We start from the raw sequence: 20,829 nt of genomic DNA on the forward strand, positions 1-20,829 counted from the left end.
GCCTGCCACTCGGAAAATGACCCGTTTATTCCAACTCTTTGCTTTCTGTCCGCCAACCAGTTCTCTATCCAAGTCAATACCTTGCCCCCAATCCCATGTGCCTTAATTTTGCTCGCTAATCTCTTATGTGGGACCTTATCGAAAGCCTTCTGAAAGTCCAAATACACCACATCCACTGGTTCTCCCTTATCTATTTTACCAGTTACATCCTCAAAACATTCCAGTAGATTAGTCAAGCATGATTTACCTTTTGTAAATCCATGTTGACTTTGTCCGATCCTGTCACTGCTTTCCAAGTGCTCTGCTCTTACATCTTTTATAATAGACTCTAGCATTTTCCCCACTACCGATGTCAGGCTTACCGGTCTATAATTCCCCGCTTTTTCTCTGCCACCTTTTTTGAATAGTGGGGTAACATTAGCTACCCTCCAATCCATGGGTACTGTTCCAGAGTCTATCGAGTTCTGGAAGATGACCAGCAATGCATCTACTATTTCTAGGGCCACTTCCTTAAGTACCCTGGGATGTAGATTATCAGGCCCTGGGGATTTATCGGCCTTCAGTCCCATCAATTTTCCTAACACCATTTCCCTACAAATACTGATTTCTTTCAGTTCCACCCTTTCATCAGACCCTATATTCCCCGGCATCTCTGGGAGGTTATTTGTGTCCTCCTTTGTGAAGACAGAACCAAAGTATGTATTTAGTTGGGCTGCCATTTCTTTGTTTCCCATTATAAATTCCCCTGATTCTGACTGCAAGGGACCTACGCTTGACTTTACCAATCTTTTTCTCTTCACATATCTATAAAAGCTTTTACAGTCAGTTTTTATGTTCCCTGCAAGCTTACTCTCATATTCTATTTACCCTTTCTTAATTAATCCCTTTGTCCTCCTTTGTTGAATCCTAAACTGCTCCCAATCCTCAGGATTATTGCTTTTTCTGGCCAATTTATATGTCCTCTCCTTGGATCTTATGCCATCCGTAATTTCCCTTGTTAGCCATGGTTGAGTCACCTTTTTTGTTTTACTTTTATGCCAAACTGGAATGAACAAATTCTGTAGCTCATCCATTCGGCCTTTGAATGTTTGCCATTGCCTATCCACCGTCAATCCTTTGAGTGCCATTCCCCAATCAATCCTACCCAACTCGCTCCTCAGACCATCGTAGTTTCCTTTATTTAAATTGAGGACCCTAGTCTCTGAGTCAACTACTTCATTCTCCATCTTAATGAAGAATTCGATCATATTATGATCGCTCCGACCCAAGGGGCCTCGTACAACAAGATTGCTAAATAATCCTTTCTCGTTACATAATACCCAGTCTAAGATGGCCTGATCTCTGGTTGGTTCCTCGACATATTGGTCCAGGAAACCATCCCCTAAACACTCTAGGAATTCCTCCTCCACAGTATTGTTACTAATTTGGTTGGCCCAATCTATATGTAGATTAAAGTCACCCATGATGACTGCTGTGCCCTTATTGCACGCTTCTTTAATTTCCCTTTTAATGCCATCCCCAACCTCCTCCTTACTGTTTGGAGGTCTATATACCACTCCCACTAATGTTTTTTTCCCCTTAGTATTTCTCAATTCTACCCATACAGATTCCACATCATCAGAGCTAATATCCTTCATTACAATTGTATTAATCCCTTCTTTAACCAGTAATGCTACCCCACCTCCCTTTCCTTTTTGCCTATCTTTCCTGAATATCGAATACCCCTGGATGTTGAGTTCCCAGTCTTGGCCATCCTTGAGCCACGTTTCCGTAATCCCAACCAAATCATATTTGTTTACCTCTATTTGCACAGCCAATTCGTCCACCTTATTACAAATGCTCCTCGCATTAAGACACAAAGCCTTCAGGCTTGTTTTTTGAACGCTCTTAGACCTATTAGAATTATTATTTACTGTGGCCACGTTTGATTTAAACCGTTGATTTCTCCTTCCTATCTTTTGCTTTTATCCCTGTTTCCCTTTCCTCTGTCTCCCTGCTCAGGTTCCCAACCCCCTGCCATTTTAGTTTAAACCCCCCCGAGCAGTGCTATCAAACCTCCCCGCAAGGATATTTGTCCCGTTCTGGTTCAGGTGCAACCCGTCCGACTTGTACAAGTCCCAGCTTCCCCAGAAGCAGGCCCAGTGATCCAGGAAACTAAAGCCCTCCCTCCTGCACCAACTCTTTAGCCATGCATTCATCTGCTCTATCCTCCTATTCCTATACTCACCAGCACATGGCACCGGGAGTAATCCAGAGATTACAACCTTTGAGGTCCTGCTCTTTAATCTGCTACCTAGCTCCCTAAATTCTTGCTGCAGGACCTCATCCCTCTTCCTACCCATGTCATTGGTCCCAATGTGAACCATGACCTCTGACTGTTCACCCTCCCCCTTCAGAATGCCCTGCAGCCGTTCAGTGACTTCCTTGACCCTGGCACCAGGAAGGCAACAAACCATCCTGGAGTCACGTCTATGGCCACAGAAACACCTATCTGTTCACCTTACGATAGAATCCCCTACCACTATTGCTCTCCCACTCTTTTTCCTCCCTTCCTGAGCAGCAGAAGCACCCCTGGTGCCAGGAAGTTGGCTGCTGCTGCCTTCCTCTGGTAAGTCATCCCCCTCAACAGTATCCAAATTGGTATACCTGTTTGAGAGGGGAATGGCCACAGCGGTCCCCTGCACTACCTGCCTGCCTCTACTGCTCTGCCTGATGGTCACCCATTTCCCTTCTGCCTGTGCAGCCCTTACATGCGGTGTGACCAACTCAGTAAACGTGTTTTCCATGACCCTCTCCAAAGCCCATCTATCCGCAGCTCCAGCACCGCAATGCGGTCTGCTAGTAGCTGCAGCTGGATGCATTTCTGGCACACATGGTCGTCAGGGACACAGGCAGCGTCCCTGAATTCCCACATAGATCAAGAGGAGCATAACACGGGGCTGGACTGTCCTGACATGACTTACCCTTTAATTAATTTAAATTAATTCACTACCACCAATTAGGGTGCTTGTATGGTTTACCAACATTCCCCGCTACACCAGAAAGACCTTAGCAACTATAAACCACAGAGTTAAAGTTTAAAAAATAGAGAAATACTCACCAACCAATCACTTACCTGCTCCCTGGTGACGTCACACTCTGATTACTTTTTACCTCTCTCCCCCGCTGCTGAGTTGGTCGGGCCTCGCCTCGCTCCTCCTTTTATACTCCACCTCGATGCTCTCCTGGTCCGATCTGGTCGGGCCTCGCCTCGCTCCTCCTTTTATACTCCACCTCGGTGCTCTCCTGGTCCGATCTGGTCGGGCCTCGCCTCGCTCCTCCTTTTATACTCCGCCTCGGTGCTCTCCTGGTCCGATCTGGTCGGGCCTCGCCTCGCTCCTCCTTTTATACTCCGCCTCGGTGCTCTCCTGGTCCGATCTGGTCGGGCCTCGCCTCACTCCTCCTTTTATCCTCGGCCCTGGTGCTCTCCTGGTCCGATCTGGTCGGGCCTCGCCTCGCTCCTCCTTTTATCCTCGGCCCCGGTGCTCTCCTGGTCCGATCTGGTCGGGCCTCGCCTCGCTCCTCCTTTTATACTCTGCCTCGGTGCTCTCCTGGTCCGATCTGGTCAGGCCTCGCCTCACTCCTCCTTTTATCCTCGGCCCCGGTGCTCTCCTGGTCCGATCTGGTCGGGCCTCGCCTCGCTCCTCCTTTTATACTCCGCCTCGGTGCTCTCCTGGTCCGATCTGGTCGGGCCTCGCCTCGCTCCTCCTTTTATCCTCGGCCCCGGTGCTCTCCTGGTCCGGTGCTACCGTACCCCAAGTTTATGGTTTTGTTACACACACTGAGGTTAATTATGACTTTGGGCGATAGTGTAAAACAGGTGATATTAGATCATCTGCCTGTTGTACATCTCTCCCGACGTTCATTGCCAGTGTGCAGCTGATCCGATAGTGCCCATTTTACACTCTTGCCCAAAGTCAAAATTACCCCAATAATGCTGCTCATTGAAGCACAAAGAACCTACCATTAGAAAACTATTGGCCCAGAAATTAGTGTCCCAACGCGCGAGTAAGCACCGTGTACTCACGCGTGGGACCGATGGAATTGCCGGTTTTCTGCATGCACAGCGCATGCGCGGGAAACCGGCATTTCCGATCCTCTGAACCAGGAGTCTGCGCGTGCGCGTTGAACTTCCTTTTTTTTTCCAGGTTTGCCCATGTGTGAAGGCCTCCACTTTTTACACTTTAAAAAAGCAGACGTAAGGACTTAATTTTAAAGTGATCTATTAATTAAAATTAGAATTTTTTTCCACAGGTTTATTATTTTTAAAGACTTTACAGTAAGGTAAGTGTATTTTTAGCCCCGATTTTTTATAAAATTATTTTTTTCAAAAATTTAAATTATTGTTTAAAATAGTTATTTAAAGTTATTTATAGTTCATTTAAATAGTATGATTTAAAAAAAAATTTATTTCAAGTTTAAGTATTGTTTTGGGCGCCCGGAGCTTTCATGAGTTTGACAGTTCTTACTGTCAAACTCATGAATGAACTTTTGCATCCTCTGATTGGTTGCCCAGTGCTCACATGATCCCAGCCGATGCATCGCACTAAGTACGTCGCTGGATCACGCAAGCACAGCGCGCCGGGAGCTGAACCGGGCCACAGACAGGAAATCCACGCAGGCCCAGGTTTCAACTGCCGGCACGTTAGGTAAGTGTAGGTCGGGGGCTTGCCCCCGACACGAATTTCTGGGCCATTACCTTTTAATCCAGCAGGTCGGTAGGATTGGTTAGTTCTGCTGCAAACTAAACTGAGATTGAGTAATTCAGCATGAGTCTTGAGTGTATGATTATCCCTTTAATTTTCTCCATACACTAATAATGTACGTATATGACACAAATAAGCTTTGTCATAGTTAACAGTTAACGCCCAGTTCTGTCATGAACACTGAGCAGTTAAGCTTTAAAGTTTAACCATCAATTAGTGATCTTTGATTTTCATACCATCTTACTGAAAATGACGAGAAATATCTAAACATAGAACACAGAATGGGCTTGGAAGGTATTGCATTGCACCCTTTACAAAAAATTAGATTGCCAACCTTTGCAAGTGAGATACAAATCATGTCCAACCAGCTTGTGCTAAACAAATCCAATAAACAAATAAGCAGCCAGCACGCATCTCTCTATATATCTGGTTTTAATTATTGCAGATTTTCTGAAAAAAATCTCTGAAATAAAATAAGTAATATGTCAAATTGAAAGACAGTTACATAAAACAACAATGAACAGAAGGAAGGAACAATGCAGAAATTAGATATTGTTTAATAACACTGACTATTTGTACACATGTTATAATCCAATTAAACTTCAATGTGCTGTATTTTTTCCAGCAGAATATCCTTTTTGTAGGTTTAAAACACAACCAGTCACCAAACATTCCTCCAGCAATATCTTCCCGGTTTCCGAGGCCTTCCCTGGTAGTCTATGTTACAGATTTGACTGTTTGGTTCCAAGCTCAATTTCTGTTTGAAGCCAGTGTCACACCTCTAAAGAATCGATTGTAATGTTTCATTCATCAGAAAAAGACAAAGTGCAACAACATACTGGTCAGCTTAACAGAATCTCATCATATTTATGGGGCCATAAATATAAAATAGTCACTAACAAATCCAGGAGGGAATTCAGGAGAAATGTCTTTACCCAGAGGGTGGTGGGAATGTGGAACTCGCTGCCACAAGGAAGACTGAGGTGAATAGCATAGCTGCATTTAAGGGGAAGCCGCATGAGAGAGAAAGGAATGGGAGGGTATGTTGATAGGGTTAATTGAAGTAGGATGGGTGTGAAGTATAATCACTGGCATGGACCAGTTGGGCCGAATGGCCTGCTTCTGTGCTGTACATACATTCTATGTAACCCCCTGGGTATCGCTCTAAAATGAAAGAGCCAAGATGCCCATTGCGGAGTGTTAACGTGGAGTTTTGGCAGGGAATTGGGTTTGTTTGCTCAGCTGCAACAGTCGACAATTTGATGCACTCACAAATTGTTTGCACATTATGCAAAGTTTCACATACCTTGTTAATCAAGCCAAAGGATGAGACAGAGGGACAGGACAAGAAACCATTTTGACCGAGGTTACCTCAGATTTTTAAAATACTGATGCACAAGTGTCGTCATCCCCCAATAATTACCCTTTTTGTTGTTACCGACATGATTCTGTAAATTGGGACGGGGCCCACATTTTCACAGGAGGAAGGTCGGGGAAATTCTGTGTTCTTCATTTTGACGGCTTGGGAGGTACATGCCAGTAAACTGATCATTTGAGCAGTAGGCGTCACATATTTCACAAGAGGGCCCAATCAAAAATGTACAAAAATCAAGCTGAAGGAAGCCGAATCAGTTTTACAGCAGTTAGGTAGGATCTGAGGTTATGTATCATGAGATGACATGAACTGCGGTAGATATGGCTTTTAATCCAGGATGCGAATGCCTCAGATTGGGACATCTGCATTTTCTGGGACACTTTCATTATAGCTCTTGTATCAGCAGATTTGAATTTGTTCTGCAATCACGACGGTTAAAGACTATTTCTGCATTGTGTGGCCAAATAAAATACAGGTTCTCTTTTTAACTTCTCCTTCTGAGTTGTGAACAGACCACACTGAAACCACCGTCCACAGTAATACCCAGAATAACAAGAATTCCTGGATAGAATGATCCTAATGACGGGTTTATAGAATCATAGAATAGTTCAGCGCTCTACTCGGAGCTCCGACATGACAAGAGAGCCCTAGGTGGGCAGAGGAAACACTTCAAGGGCACCCTCAAAGCCTCCTTGAAAAAGTGCAACATCCCCACCGACACCTGGGAATTTCTGGCCCAAGACCGCACAAAGTGGAGGAGAAGCATCCGGGAAGGCGCCGAACACCTTGAGTCTCTTCGCCGGGAGCAAGCGGAAGCCAAGCGCAGGCAGCGCAAGGAGCGCACGTCAACCCAAGCACCCCACCCACCCGCCCCTTCAACCACCACCTGCCCCACCTGTGACAGAGACTGTAGGTCCCGCATTGGACTCATTATTCACCTGAGAATTCATTTTTAGTGTGGAATCAAGTTTGGAGGGACTGCCTAAAAAGAGAATAGTACAGCACAGAAGGAGGCCATTTGGCCCATCGAGTCTGCGCCGGCTCTTTCGAGGAGCAATCCAGTTAGCCCCACTCCCCCGCTCTTTCCCCATATCCCTGCAATTTTTTCTCCTTCAAGTATCAATCATGCCCATGCCACGATTTCCCAATATGCGCATCCAGCAAGCAGGGCAACTTCATACATCTTTTTTGGCTTTGGAAGGAATAGATAGGCTTGATGTTTCCTCAATTCATGTTTTATAGTGGCTATATCAATTTAGTTTAAAAAGGTAATTTTTGCCTGTAAATGCAAAACTTGAAAGCTAATAAGAAAGTACATTACAAAAGCACTAAATGCAGAACCATCCCTGATGCACCATAACCACATCATAAACACACGTCACCATCATTTTTAAGCAGAACTAAAAACATCTTTTCAAAAAACTTGATGAATAGCTGAACAATGGCGGGCGGCAGAAGTAACCTATTTCACAAGTGACATGAGGAGGAGGATAATCCACCCAGTGATGAAGTAATATTGACAAATTCTACTTCAATAGCCTCGGGGAGGAGCAACCTTGTAAAAGCACTGCACCTTTTTGAGAAGAAGTCAGAACTAAAGCAGCTACTGACACTTCACCTCTTTAGCTGTCCAGAGGAGCTTTCAGAAGAGAAAGATGGCTTCAGTTTTACGAGTGTTACCTCTTTGCCTGTTTCTTCAGTCTGTACCAACCTACACACAGGAGCTTTGCATGATACCGAATGCTACCATTGGCGGTGCATTCAATCTAACTGTTAATCCAACGGACTACAGACCAAATACGGAATATAATGGTGAGTTCCTCTAAAACTTCACCAAAGGCAATTTTCTTTTCTGTAGATTCAATCCTAACCCTTAAGAACTATACTATTATGTATTTTTCTATTCAAAAAAAGTTAAAAATAGAAAATAAAGTAATTGAACTTTGTTTTTCTCCAATCGATGTATTGCAGTTTGTTTCCGCATTGTTTATAAGTGATAAAATAATTTGGGAAACAAGCACGCTGTTGGCGAGCCATGTTGTCCAATAAGGTCTCATAACTAGTAGTGTGCACATATGGATGGTCAGATAGTTAGATGTAGACTTCAGTCTTGTGTGTCTAAAGGGCATTTCACTTGTGCTGCAGTAAACTGCTTTTACACAGCTTGTATTCGGTGTTTTACATACCTTTTGGGTGATGGTATATTCTAAAGTCAATGGCCTAGAAATTCAGTTGCCTTAGCGCCGCTTTTGAGGCGCTAGAGGGACTAGCGCCAGAGTTATGGCCAGTTTAAAAATTCCCTGGGGCCCTAAATCGGCGTTGCACCGGTAGCGCTGCGCCGGCACCGATGACGTCATCGGTGTGCGCAGCGTCCCGGTAGCCATGCCGACGGGCCCTAGCGCTGAAATTCAGTTGCGGCCGCCTCGCCCGTGGCAGCCGCAAGTAAGACTCTGGCAACAGAGTCTTGCATGAGTTTGCGCCGGCGCATTAAAGGCCCCGCGGCGGCCGGCCGCTTTCCCGCCGGCCGCCTGCCCGCAGCTCCCTCCCCGGACTTCTCCCCCCCACCCCCCGGAACAGATGCAAGCCCGGCACTTGTCCGAGGTGCCGGGCTCATTTTTAGACAGATTTGCGCGGGCCGCGGCCGGGTGCAGGCAGCTCCTCCTTAACGGAAGGAGGAGGCCTGCACTTCCCGAGCCTGCCGCACCGCATCGGGTGCCGCAGCGCCGGAATTGCGGCGCGAAACGGCAGTTAGCGCCGATTTACCGCCGCAAAGACCCTTCAGTAGCGCCGGCAGCCGTTTGGGCGCGGCCCTGCTGAATTTTTGGCGCGCGCAGGGGGACTTAGCGCCGGCACTAACTTCCGGCGCTAAAGCCCTGGCTAAGCCAAAACCCAATTTCTAGGCCATAATCCTTCCAGTTAATCTAGTTTTAATCACCATTTTCAAGAAAAGTGTTTTGTCTTATGCTTAAAGATAATAGCACTCTGATTGTTATATAGTATTGAATGTTAAGCTTAATAAATGACAATTAAAATTTTATATAACGATCTGGCATACCCTAGATCATCTTCAATGTCCGTGCCCCAGCTTATATCTTGAAGCGGTTGTTAAGGAGTCTACAGCTTCAAATCATCTGTCCTCTGGTTATCAACCCTCCTGCCAGTGGAAACAGTTTCTCCTTATTTACTCTATCAAAATCCTTCATAATTTTGAACTTCTCTATTAAATCGCCCCTTCACCTTCTCTTCTCTAAAGAGAACAATACCAGCTTGTCTAGTCTCTGTATTCCCTCATCATTCTAGTAAATTTCCTTTGCACCCCCTCCAAGGCCTTGACATCTTTCCTAAAGTGTGGTGCCCAGAATCGGACACAATAATCCAGCACAGGTGGCTCAGCTGTACGGGTGGGAGGAGGAAGATCAGGAAAGCAATAGTGATAGGGGAGTAGATAGTTAGGGGAACAGGCAGGCGTTTCTGCGGCTGCAGATGTGATTCCATGATGGTATGTTGCCTCCCTGGTGCCAGGGCCAAGGATGTCACTGAGCGGCTGCATAATTCTGAGGGGGGAGGGTGAACAGCCAGAGGTCATAGTCCATATCGGTATCAATGACATAGGTAGAGAGAGGGATGAGGTCCTGCATGCAAATTTTAGGGAGCTAGGAAAGAGATTAAAATGCAGGGCCTCAAAGGTAGTAATCTCCAGATTACTCCCGGTGCCACAAGCTAGTGAGTATAGAAGTAGGAGGATAGAGCAGATAAATGCGTGGCTGGAGAGAGATGTTGCAGGAGGGTGGGCTTTAGATTCCTGGGACATTTGGACCGGTTCTGGGGGAGGTGCTGGGACCAATGTCCTCACGGGGGGGGTTTGCTAGTGCTGTTGGGGCGGGTTTAAACTAATTTACCATGGGGGTGGGCACCAGGATGTAGCATTAGAAAGGAGAAACAAGGTGCACAAAGGATTGGGAGAAACAGATAGCACTAGAGTAAGAAATAGTACAGTATTAGGTGGGGTCAGACTAAGAGAGAATACGAGAAGGTCTAAGATAGATTTACAGTGCATGCGTGTAAATGCATGAAGCATAGTAAATAAGGTTGGTGAGCTGCAGGCACAAATATCCTCATGGGAATATGATGCCGTGGCGATAACAGAGACTTGGCTCAAAAAAGGGCAGGATTGGGGACTAAATATTCCTGGATATAAGTGTTCAGGAGAGATAGGGAAGGAAAGAAAGAAGGTGGGGTGGCAGTATTGATTAAGGAGAATATTACAGTGCTTGAGAGAGAGGATGTCCTGGAGGGGTCAAGGACAGAATCTATTTTGTTAGAGTTGAGAAACAATAGAGGTGCCATTACACTACTAGATGTATTCTATAGGCCACCAACTAGTGGGAAGGATATAGAGGAGCAAATTTGCAGGGAAATTACAGAGAGGTGCAAGAACTATAGAGTAGTGATAATGGGGGACTTCAACTATCCTAATATAGGCTGGGATAGTAAAGGGCAAAGAGGGGGAAGAATTTCTGAATTTTCAGGAGAACTTTCTTGATCAGTATGTTTCCAGCCCAATGTGGTGGGAGGCATTGCTGAATCTGGTTCTGGGGAATGAGGTGGGTCAAGTGGAGCAAGTGTCAGTCTGGGAACATTTAGGGAACAGTGATCATAATATCATAAGGTTTAGATTACCTATGGAAAAGGACAGGGAGCAATCTAGAGTAAAAATACTTAATTGGAGGAAGGCCAATTTCAGTGGGTTAAGAATGGATCTGGCCCGGGTAAATTGGAATCAAAGATTGGCATGCAAAACTGTAATCGAGCAACAGGCTTAAAGAGGAGATTGTTTGGGTACAGACGAGGTACATTCCCACGAGGGGGACGGTAGGGCAACCAAAGTCAGAGCACCCTGGATGATGAAAGAGACAGAGAGTAAGATGAAGCAGAACAAGCAGGTGTCAGGTTGACAATACAAGTGAGAACCAGGTTGAATAAAGAAAGTTCAAAGGGGAAGTGAAAAAGGAAATAAGAGGGGCAAAGAGAGAGTATGAGAATAGATTTGAGGTACTAAATGAATACTTTGCATCTGTCTTTACCAAGGAAGAAGATGCTGCCAAAGTCATACTGAAAGAGGAGTTAGTGAAGATACTGGATGGGATAAAAATTGATAAAGAGGAGGTATTAGAAAGACTGGCTGTACTTAAAGTAAATAAATCACCAGGACTGAATGAGATGCATCCTAGGATACTGAGGGAAGTAAAGGTGGAAATTGCAGAGGTACTGGCCATAATCTTCCAATCCTCCTTAGATACAGGGATGGTGACAGAGGACTGGAGAACTGCAAATGTTACACCCTTGTTCGAAAATTGGGGTAAGGATAAACCTATCAAATACAGGCCAGTCAGTTTAACCTCAGTAGTGGGGAAGCTTTTAGAAATTATAATCCGGGATTAATTAAGGAAAGCCAGCACGGATTTGTTAAAGGCATATCGTGTTTAACTAACTTGATTGAGTTTTTTGATGAGGTAACAGAAAGGGTTGAGGAGGGCAGTGCGGTTGATGTGGTTTAGATGGACTTCCAAAAGACGTTTGATAAAGTGCCACATAATAGGCTTGCCAGCAAAGTTGAAGCCCATGGAATAAAAGGGACAGTGACAGCATGGATATGGAATTGGCTAAGTGACAGGGAACAGAGATTAGTGGTGAACGGTTGTTTTTTGGACTGGAGGAAGGTACTAGGGCCACTGCTTTTCTTGATATATGTCATAAATCGAAACCTCTACAAGGAAGTACTACTGAACGGCCAGCTGGGGGCGCCGCCCGAGGAGTATAAATACTAGGGTGTGGGCCCAGCTTGGCCAGAGACAGTCTGGAAACAGGAAGCTAGTGACTACTAACTAGACCTCCATGTTTTGTTACAAGTTGATTAAAGCCTTGCTTTATGTACAACCAAGTGCGTAGTGAGTCTTTATTACGTCAATATATATTAATGACTTGGACTTGGGAGTACAGGGCACAATTTCAAAATTTGTAGATGACACAAAACTTGGAAGTGCAGTGAACAGTGAGGAGGATACTGATAGACTTCAAGAGGACATAGACTGCAGACTGCAGGAAGATATCAATGGACTGGTCAGGTTGGCAGAACAGTGGCAAATGGAATTCAATCTGGAGAAGTGTGAGGTAATGCATTTGGGGAGGGCTAACAAGGCAAGGGAATATACAATAAATGGTAGGACACTGAGAAATGCAGAGGATCAGAGGGACCTTGGAGTGCATGTCCACAGATCCCTGAAGGTAGCAGGACAGGTAGATAAGATGGGTAAGAAGGCATACGGGATGCTTGCCTTTATTAGCAGAGGCATAGAATATAAGAGCAGGGAGGTTATGCTTGAACTGTATAAAACACTAGTTAGGCCGCAGCTAGAATACTGCGTGCAGTTCTGGTCACCACATTACAGGAAGGATGTGATTGTGCTAGAAACGGTGCAGAGGAGATTTATGAGGATGTTGCTTGGGCTGGAGAAGTTTAGCTATGAGAAAAGATTGGATAGGCTGGGGTTGTTTTCTTTGGAACAGAGGAGGCTGAGGGGAGACCAAATTGAGGTGTATAAAATTATGAGGGGCCTAGCGCTTAAAGGTTACTCAAAATTACACATAATTCAACATTAATTAAAGCAACAAGGCTGGGAGTGGAAAATTCGAAAGGGTGCTAATTTCATAGAATGGATAGTCATCGGTGAAATTCTTGACTACTATCTTAACAAAGTTTTAAGGCATTTAAAATAAACAGGTTAATGAATTTGCTAACAGTAGCACATAGAGGAACCTCTACCATTAACAATGCAAATTCCCATATAAGAGTCTTCCGAGCCAGATATAGTTTTATTGTTACTTTCCATTAACTGCGAATGAAAGGGTGCCATAAAACTATTCACTGGTCTGTAAAACTTCAGTGTAACAATCAGACACTAAAGATGGGTCTTTTGACCCACAAACACCTCAGGAAAGTGGAGCTGTGATACATTTTTCTCTACCCATTTTCTCCCCTCCTCTCCTTAGATTCCTTGCTGGGGTGTCATTACATCATAGCCACTTGTCCTTTGTTATCTCAGCAAAGTGGTCATTATTTAGACATGAGCCTAGTCTGGAATAGCCTCTGGTCTAGAATATCCTAGGCTATTCCATATGGCTGAATCAAATCCTGTTCTCCACCAAGGGCCACCTGCCAGTAGTTGTCAATGGATAGAAATCAGCAGCAAGGACATGAGGGAGAAGGGAGTAGAGGGATATGGGGACAGGGTGGGAAGAGACAATAGTGGGAGGATGTTACTGTGGAGCACAAACACCGGCATAGACCAGTTGGAACAAATGGCTTGTGCTGTAGATTCTAAGTAATGTAATTTTATGAACTGCGGCTTAATTTATTTTCTCTTCCTAGCCCAAGTCACTGAGGCTAATGGTAGTGACTTTTATCGAACATGTTATCATTTGCAGCTATCTATTATATTTTTGCCTGCCTAAAGGACAACAGGAAGAAAGCTGGATGCCATCTTGATTTTCAGAGGTTATTTTGAATTAAAATAGAGAGCAATTTATATACGTTTTAAATATAGCTTTTGTAAACAATTTCTGTCCCCTCTCATATGGAATTTAAAACCCTGCCCTATTAACCTATCACCCCTTCCTCACTTCAAAAGTCCATTATTACTAAATTAAAAATGACTCCTTCACTGGATAAATGCATTGCCTGGTGTGGTATTGAGTCATATAGATCATGAATGTCCCCAGTTCCATCCAAACTGTGCTGATTTCATGTCAGTCAGGATAGCAGGAAGGGCACCAGAGCTGGTGTCAACACCTCTCTGCTGGAAAGCGTGAATGTCAGTTGAAGACAACCTCATCTATGATTGCCCCTCCAATCACCATGGCGACAATACTCACTGTCCACATTCACACACGAAGAACGACCATTTGGACAAGGCATCAGAAGGCTGATGTTATCTGTAAAACCACATCCCAGAATGCTGGAAACACTCAGCAGGTCAGTATTGATGAAGGGTCATTGACCTGAAACGTTAACCCTGTTTCTCTCTCCACTGATGCTGCCTGACCTGCTGAGTATTTCCAGCATTTTTTGTTTTTATTTCTGTTATGATTGTGCATGTGTTTGTAGATTGTATCACAAGCTTAGCACATCCTTCAACTTTCAAAAGAAATATTAAAATTAGATAGCATATTCCCTATGAAGCCTTCATGTGATTGCCTTCATCGCCATACAAACATTTAATGCCAGTATTGCTGCATTCTCCCAGTTACCATTTCAGGAATTACATCTGAAGTTAAAGTGGCTCTATCAGCGACGATTAACAATACAACTAGCTTTGGTATTTGGAAGACAAATATCACAAGTTGCCTGGGTATTTATGGCAATAGAAATGTATCAAGTGACATCTGGACTTCACCTGCAAACATGTCAGCTAATGTGACATTCAGGTATGATTTTTCTTTTAACCGTATTTTAACTTTTCATCTAATTCCTATTATAGATTCTTACATACTGTACAAACTATGTCAGACCTGATACTGTCACAGGATATCATGTGTATCATACACGAGGCGTTTTCTAACTATACAAGGGGTGTAAACCATTTTACATGACTCCTGTGCCTGTGCGAGATAATAGACTCGCTCCTTTATCACCAGCTTCCTTACTCTGAACTATCATCTGCCTGGGTATACCCATGGTCGAATCGCCTAGCGATAGTCACTGTGTAGGCTCACACATGGCTACTTGGGAAAGATACCAGACTGGTGGAACCACACCCTGTCCTAACCCAAATCCTAACCCTAGTGTAATCTAGCACCTTCATAAGAAAAAAGGGTGGGGGTGGAAATCAGAGTGCTGCCTCTCTCAACACTTTGTTAAGGTTAATAAGCAGAATGTTTCAAACAAAAATTTCAGAACAGTTGCCCTTGTTGCAAGGCCTCCGAGTACCTGAATCATCCTTTCCCTCATGTGATGGACATGCACAACAATAGCAAATGTGGACAATGGGACCAGTCTGCTAAAACTGAAAACAGCGGCAAGAGGAAAACTTTTGATAATGCCCAGTTCAGGTTACTTAAGAGTTTCATTTCAATTTAGGTCTTACTTTGTGTGAAGTTGCAGTAAGTCAGGGTATTTGTCCCGTCTTTCTTTTTATTCGCTTATAGGATCTGGGCGCTGCTGGCAAGGCCAGCATTTATTGCCCATCCCTAATTGCCCTTGAGAAGGTGGTGGTGAGCCGTCTTCTTGAACCACTGCAGTCCATGTGGTGAAGGTACTCCCACAGTGCTGTTAGGGAGGGAGTTCTAGGATTTTGACCCACCGCCGATGAAGGATTGGTGATATACTTCTAAGTCAGGATGGTGTCTGACTTGGAGGGGAACTTGGAGGTGGTGGTGTTCCCATACATCTGCAGCCCTTGTCCTTCTAGGTGGAAGAGGTCGCGGGTTTGGGAGGTGCTGCCAAAGATGCCTTGGCAAGTTGCTGCAGTGCATCTTGTAGATGGCACACACTGCAGCCACGATACGCCGGTGGTGGAGGGAGTGAATGTTTAAGGTGGTGGATGGGGTGCCAATCAAGCGGGCTGCTTTGTCCTGGATGGTGTCGAGCTTCTTGAGTGTTGTTGCAGCTGCACTCATCCAGGCAAGTCTTAACGAGATGTAATAAAAACAGAAAATGCTGGAAGCACCCAGCAGGTCAGCCAAAAGATTTGATATGTTGTTTGCTTTGTGAGTGACCAATATTATAGTTCAAAAATTAATAATTCATGTAGATGGTTAGCTGCAGCAGGTACGTGGAAATTTTCTGAGGGCAAATGTCCAATCCTTGTTTATTAATTTAAAAAAAGGTTCTGAAGAAGGGTCTGCACCCAGAACATTTACCTTTGCTGATCAACCTGCTATGTCTTTCCAGCATTTGCTGTTTTTATTTTCGATTTCCAGCATTTCTAATGTTTTCTTCATTTATATCCTTGTTTCTAATTCACTCTGTTAACTTCCTTATTTATTTATAATTCAATCAGTAATAAGGCGCAAAATACATCCATAGCGCACCAGGTAACCCAAGTTTAATTCTCAGTAATACAAAAGCAAAATACTGCGGATGCTGGAAACCTGGGCCTAGAAATTCAGTTGCGTTTGCGCTCAATTAGGGGCGAAAGAGTGGCTTGCGCCGGAAGTTGCGTCGCGCCCGAAATTAGGTGGGCCCTAACATCGGCGTTAGCCGGTAGCGCTGCGCCAGCACCGGTGACGTCATCGGTGTGCGCAGTGCCCCGGTACCGCCCGAAACCACGCCGATCCCCATCTTCAGTAGCGGCCGCCTCTTCCGTGGCGGGCGCTAACAACATCGGGAGACTGGGTCCTTACTGCAGCCTTAGCGGCGCAAGTTAAGGTGGAGGTGCGGGGCAGCCGCTTTTTCGGCGGCCGCCTGCCCGCACCTCCTTCCCCGGCCTCCTCCACCCCCCCCCCCCCCATGGCATTGCCGGCTGGTTTCCGTGGAGCCCGGCACTTCTCCGTTGTGCCGGGCTCTTTTGCCGGCACTTGCAATCGGGGCTCCGGCCGTTGCAGGCACCTCCCCTTTAAGAGAAGGGGGAGGCCTGCAGTACAGCAGCCTGCCGCACCGCATCGGGTGGCGCAGCGAGACCGGGAGCGCTGAAATTCACTTTCAGCGCCCCAAGCGGGGCGGACACACCCTGTACCAGCGCCCGGTTCCGCTTTGGGGCGCTGAAAGTGAATATGGGGCGGGCACAACTGGCTCCGCGGCGGGCGCAAAATTTTCGGCGCAAACGTGCTGGCGGGGCTATACCCAATTTCTAGGCCCTGATATAAAAACAGAAAATGTTGGAAATACTCAGCAGATCAGGCAGCATCTGTAGAGCGAGAAACAGAGTTAACATTTCAGAACAGGTTCCACCTCCAGCTTTTTCCAGTTCTGACGAAGGGTCATCGACCTGAAATGTTAACTCTGTTTCTCTCTCTACAGATGCTGCCTGACCTGTTGAGTATTTCCAGCATTTTCTGTTTTTATCCTCAGTGTTGCTTATAATCTTTAATTATGAATCGGGACATGCGATAGCAAGTATTATTTTTCTAATTTTTTTCTATTCTTTTTCAGTGCATACATCCAGGCATCTGGTAACACATATCTTCAAATTCAACGAATAGGTAGGAATACCTTCAATGCTAACTGCGGGGCTTATGATTGAATAAGCAACGTCAGTCATATATTTCATACTTTATAAACTCACAACCTTGATATAAATTTAATACCTCCACAAATTTTTAAAGTATTTTTGTGGCAAATATCTGAGATTAAGACTGAGGAGTGCAAATTCCACTTGAACTCTCACCACCCTGTGATTTTCCCTGTGTCAAAGTGAATGAACAGAAACTCAAGAGCTTATAAATTCAGAAGTGGAATCTCTAGCCCTGAATCAATATAATTGAAATTCGAAGGAAAAATGTATATATATTGTTAACCATAGAAATATTATTTGCTAAATATAATATTTTTCCCATAGGTTCTGCCGCTATGCCCACCAGCAATATGACCACTGCTTCACCCAACGCCAATGTGACCACTGGAAATATGACCACTGCTTCACCCAATGCCAATGTGACCACTGGAAATATGGCCACTGCTTCACCCAATGCCAATGTGACCACTGGAAATATGACCACTGCTTCACCCAACGCCAATGTGACCATTGGAAATATGGTCACTGCTTCACCCAACGCCAATGTGACCACTGGAAATATGGCCACTGCTTCACCCAATGCCAATGTGACCACTGGAAATATGACCACTGCTTCACCCAACGCCAATGTGACCACTGGAAATATGGCCACTGCTTCACCCAACGCCAATGTGACCACTGGAAATATGGCCACTGCTTCACCCAATGCCAATGTGACCACTGGAAATATGACCACTGCTTCACCCAACGCCAATGTGACCACTGGAAATATGGCCACTGCTTCACCCAACGCCAATGTGACCACTGGAAATATGTCCACTGCTTCACCCAATGCCAATGTGACCACTGGAAATATGGCCACTGCTTCACCCAATGCCAATGTGACCACTGGAAATATGACCACTGCTTCACCCAACGTCAATGTGACCATTGGAAATATGGTCACTGCTTCACCCAACGCCAATGTGACCACTGGAAATATTGCCACTGCTTCACCCAACGCCAATGTGACCACTGGAAATATGGCCACTGCTTCACCCAACGCCAATGTGACCACTGGAAATATGACCACTGCTTCACCCAATGCCAATGTGACCACTGGAAATATGGTCACTGCTTCACCCAACGCCAATGTGACCACTGGAAATATGACCACTGCTTCACCCAATGCCAATGTGACCACTGGAAATATGACCACTGCTTCACCCAATGCCAATGTGACCACTGGAAATATGACCACTGCTTCACCCAATGCCAATGTGACCACTGGAAATATGACCACTGCTTCACCCAATGCCAATGTGACCACTGGAAATATGTCCACTGCTTCACCCAACGCCAATGTGACCACCAGCATTATAACCACCACCAGTGCGACGATGAACAACATGACAACTGGTCCCACCAGCAATGTGACCAACATGACCAATACCACTATGGCTACTGCCATGCCCACTGGGAACATGACCACCGCTTCCACCTCATCAACTTCCAGTACCACACGAAATGCTATGAGTACCTTCAAACCATTGGGTGGATTTGCTATTACTCTGTTATTCTTTGTCTTTATAACAGTTGAACAATCACTCTCACAATAAAGTGAATCACATAGCCTGTAGAAGTTGTCACTACTAAATACCTGCAGACACAAGGGCCCTAACCCAATTCATGAGTGTTTGTAAAGCAGGAGGCCCTGATGTTGCACAGTGGTGATCTTAGAAGAGGCATTGGGAAATGCATTTTGCGTTTTGCTTTCTTTAAGCAATTGCAAATTTACGAAAATTACAAATGCTAGATTCTGCTTTTCCCTGTTACAAATTCCAATTGATTGAATTTTCCTAATCTAACTGGTATGAAGAAGTGTCTGGTGCTCCTGATTGGACTTCTGAGCAGTGATATAAATAAATACATTCGTTTTGCATTGATAAACCTCTTAGAATTCCAGTCAACTCCCTCAATATGTCAATATGGGCCTACCAGATGTCTACAGCTGTTTATTAGTTTCATATAATTTCTATGTTCATTTTGGCCTCTTGCATTTTTATTTGATTTTATTAAATTGTATATGGGATGCCCAAGAATGTCACAGTTTGAATGTCTAAGCAATTTTTGGTCAGCTGTTGAATTGTTTGACTCCTTTACGTAGCTTTGATGATGAGTCTCACTGGAACCTTTGACCAACCACCATGTCAGATGTTGTGATAGTGATGGAAGTCAACATCTGGTCTCTGCTAAGCTGTGAAGTCCGGCAATGAACCCAGAAAGTGCCTGAAGATTAGAATGGGCGCATTCTGCCTTTTAAACAAAGTGTGTGATTGAATTGTCTGACTTGCGTTTCTTTAAGATCCTATTCGATTCTGCAAATCATAGTGAAAATCATGTTGGTTTCCAATTCCGTCAATGATTTTTGAATTCAACATATCAATTATCTTCATAATAATAGAATACAATTTTTTTTTACATTAATTGATGGGGTGACACTGTTGTGCTGGGGTGTCACTGCAAGTTATAACAATTCTGACATTCTAACACTTATTTTTATTTGAGCCTTCTGCTAGTCCTGCTAATGTATTTACATTTTCTTTAATGTAGTTTTATTAATAAATAATCCATTATCATAACATACAGTTTACTCTACTCCAAATTGGAGTCACTTGCACAGTTACTGCATGACAATTATTAACCATTGATCGTTTTCCTCAGCTTTCATTTGAAGTACTTAATGCTCATTTAGAACTTGAATTTGTTTGCCCCTTTATTCAATATTTAATTCTCTTTTATATATTTGATTAAGTAAAATATTCAGCTAAATATTCCAAAAGCAATTGTGTTTTTTGCAGTTGTATCCATGTTATGAAGACTTGCAGACTATAAACTGCAAGTCTGATATCTTATAATAAAGCATTTGCTGCTGCTGTACTTTAAAAAGATAAATGCTGGTTAGCTGGGTATTTGCTGTTATGAGATTATGTAAGTTTCCTCCCTCTTCAGTTGAAGTAATTGTCAACTTTTGTTACTAGCAATAAAATTACAGGTGTGCCTCATTTGTCTATTGAAGTAATTGATTAAACTATGTGTGAATTATTGGGCTGAATTTTAATCTGCAGGTGTGCGTGGGTTTGGGTGCGGGTTAAAACCGGCGAAATTGACAGCGCGTTGGGACCCGCCGACTTCCGCAGTTCCCTCGAGCGCATTCGGATGCGTGCGCGCAACCCCTCTGGTGAGGCGGATTGCCAATTACGCTATGTTACTCGCTCAATTAGAGCAATATTTCAAGACACTTTTCAGTTTAACGTCGGGTCCACAGGTTTCCCAGGCTTCCTGAAACTCACCAGTAAAAGCAAGGCAAGTACACAGTGGCAATTGAGGGGGGTGAATCAATCTCAGGGAAATAGGCCAGCTTGTGGGAAAGGATTTGTTCACAGTACTTTTGGTGAGGGTACTTTCTACACTTTGGCTGCTAATTTAATTGAGGAGA

At 44.4% G+C, this 20,829-nt stretch overlaps 1 protein-coding gene across 1 annotated transcript; it reads left to right on the forward strand.

The window, feature by feature from the left end:
- Nucleotides 1–7,588: 7,588 nt before the first annotated feature.
- Nucleotides 7,589–20,388, forward strand: LOC147100352 (uncharacterized). The gene is made up of 4 exons (XM_085967973.1): nt 7,589–7,932; nt 14,424–14,604; nt 17,270–17,319; nt 17,676–20,388. The coding sequence occupies exons 1-4, from the start codon at nt 7,776–7,778 to the stop codon at nt 18,947–18,949; spliced, it is 1,662 nt and encodes a 553-aa protein (XP_085824099.1). The 5' UTR covers nt 7,589–7,775; the 3' UTR covers nt 18,950–20,388.
- Nucleotides 20,389–20,829: the final 441 nt, after the last annotated feature.

This window comes from Somniosus microcephalus, chromosome 26, assembly GCF_052327205.1.
Source record: "Somniosus microcephalus isolate GS21.2 chromosome 26, FLI_Smic_1.0, whole genome shotgun sequence".
Lineage (NCBI taxonomy): Eukaryota > Metazoa > Chordata > Chondrichthyes > Squaliformes > Somniosidae > Somniosus > Somniosus microcephalus.

Bases quoted from the DNA above. Each gene is read 5' to 3' on its own strand.
- LOC147100352 (XM_085967973.1), top strand. From the start codon at position 7,776: ATGGCTTCAGTTTTACGAGTGTTACCTCTTTGCCTGTTTCTTCAGTCT. The intron at 14,605-17,269 runs GTATGATTTTTC...ATTCTTTTTCAG, and splicing joins TCAGCTAATGTGACATTCAG to TGCATACATCCAGGCATCTG. The intron at 17,320-17,675 runs GTAGGAATACCT...TTTTTCCCATAG, and splicing joins TCTTCAAATTCAACGAATAG to GTTCTGCCGCTATGCCCACC.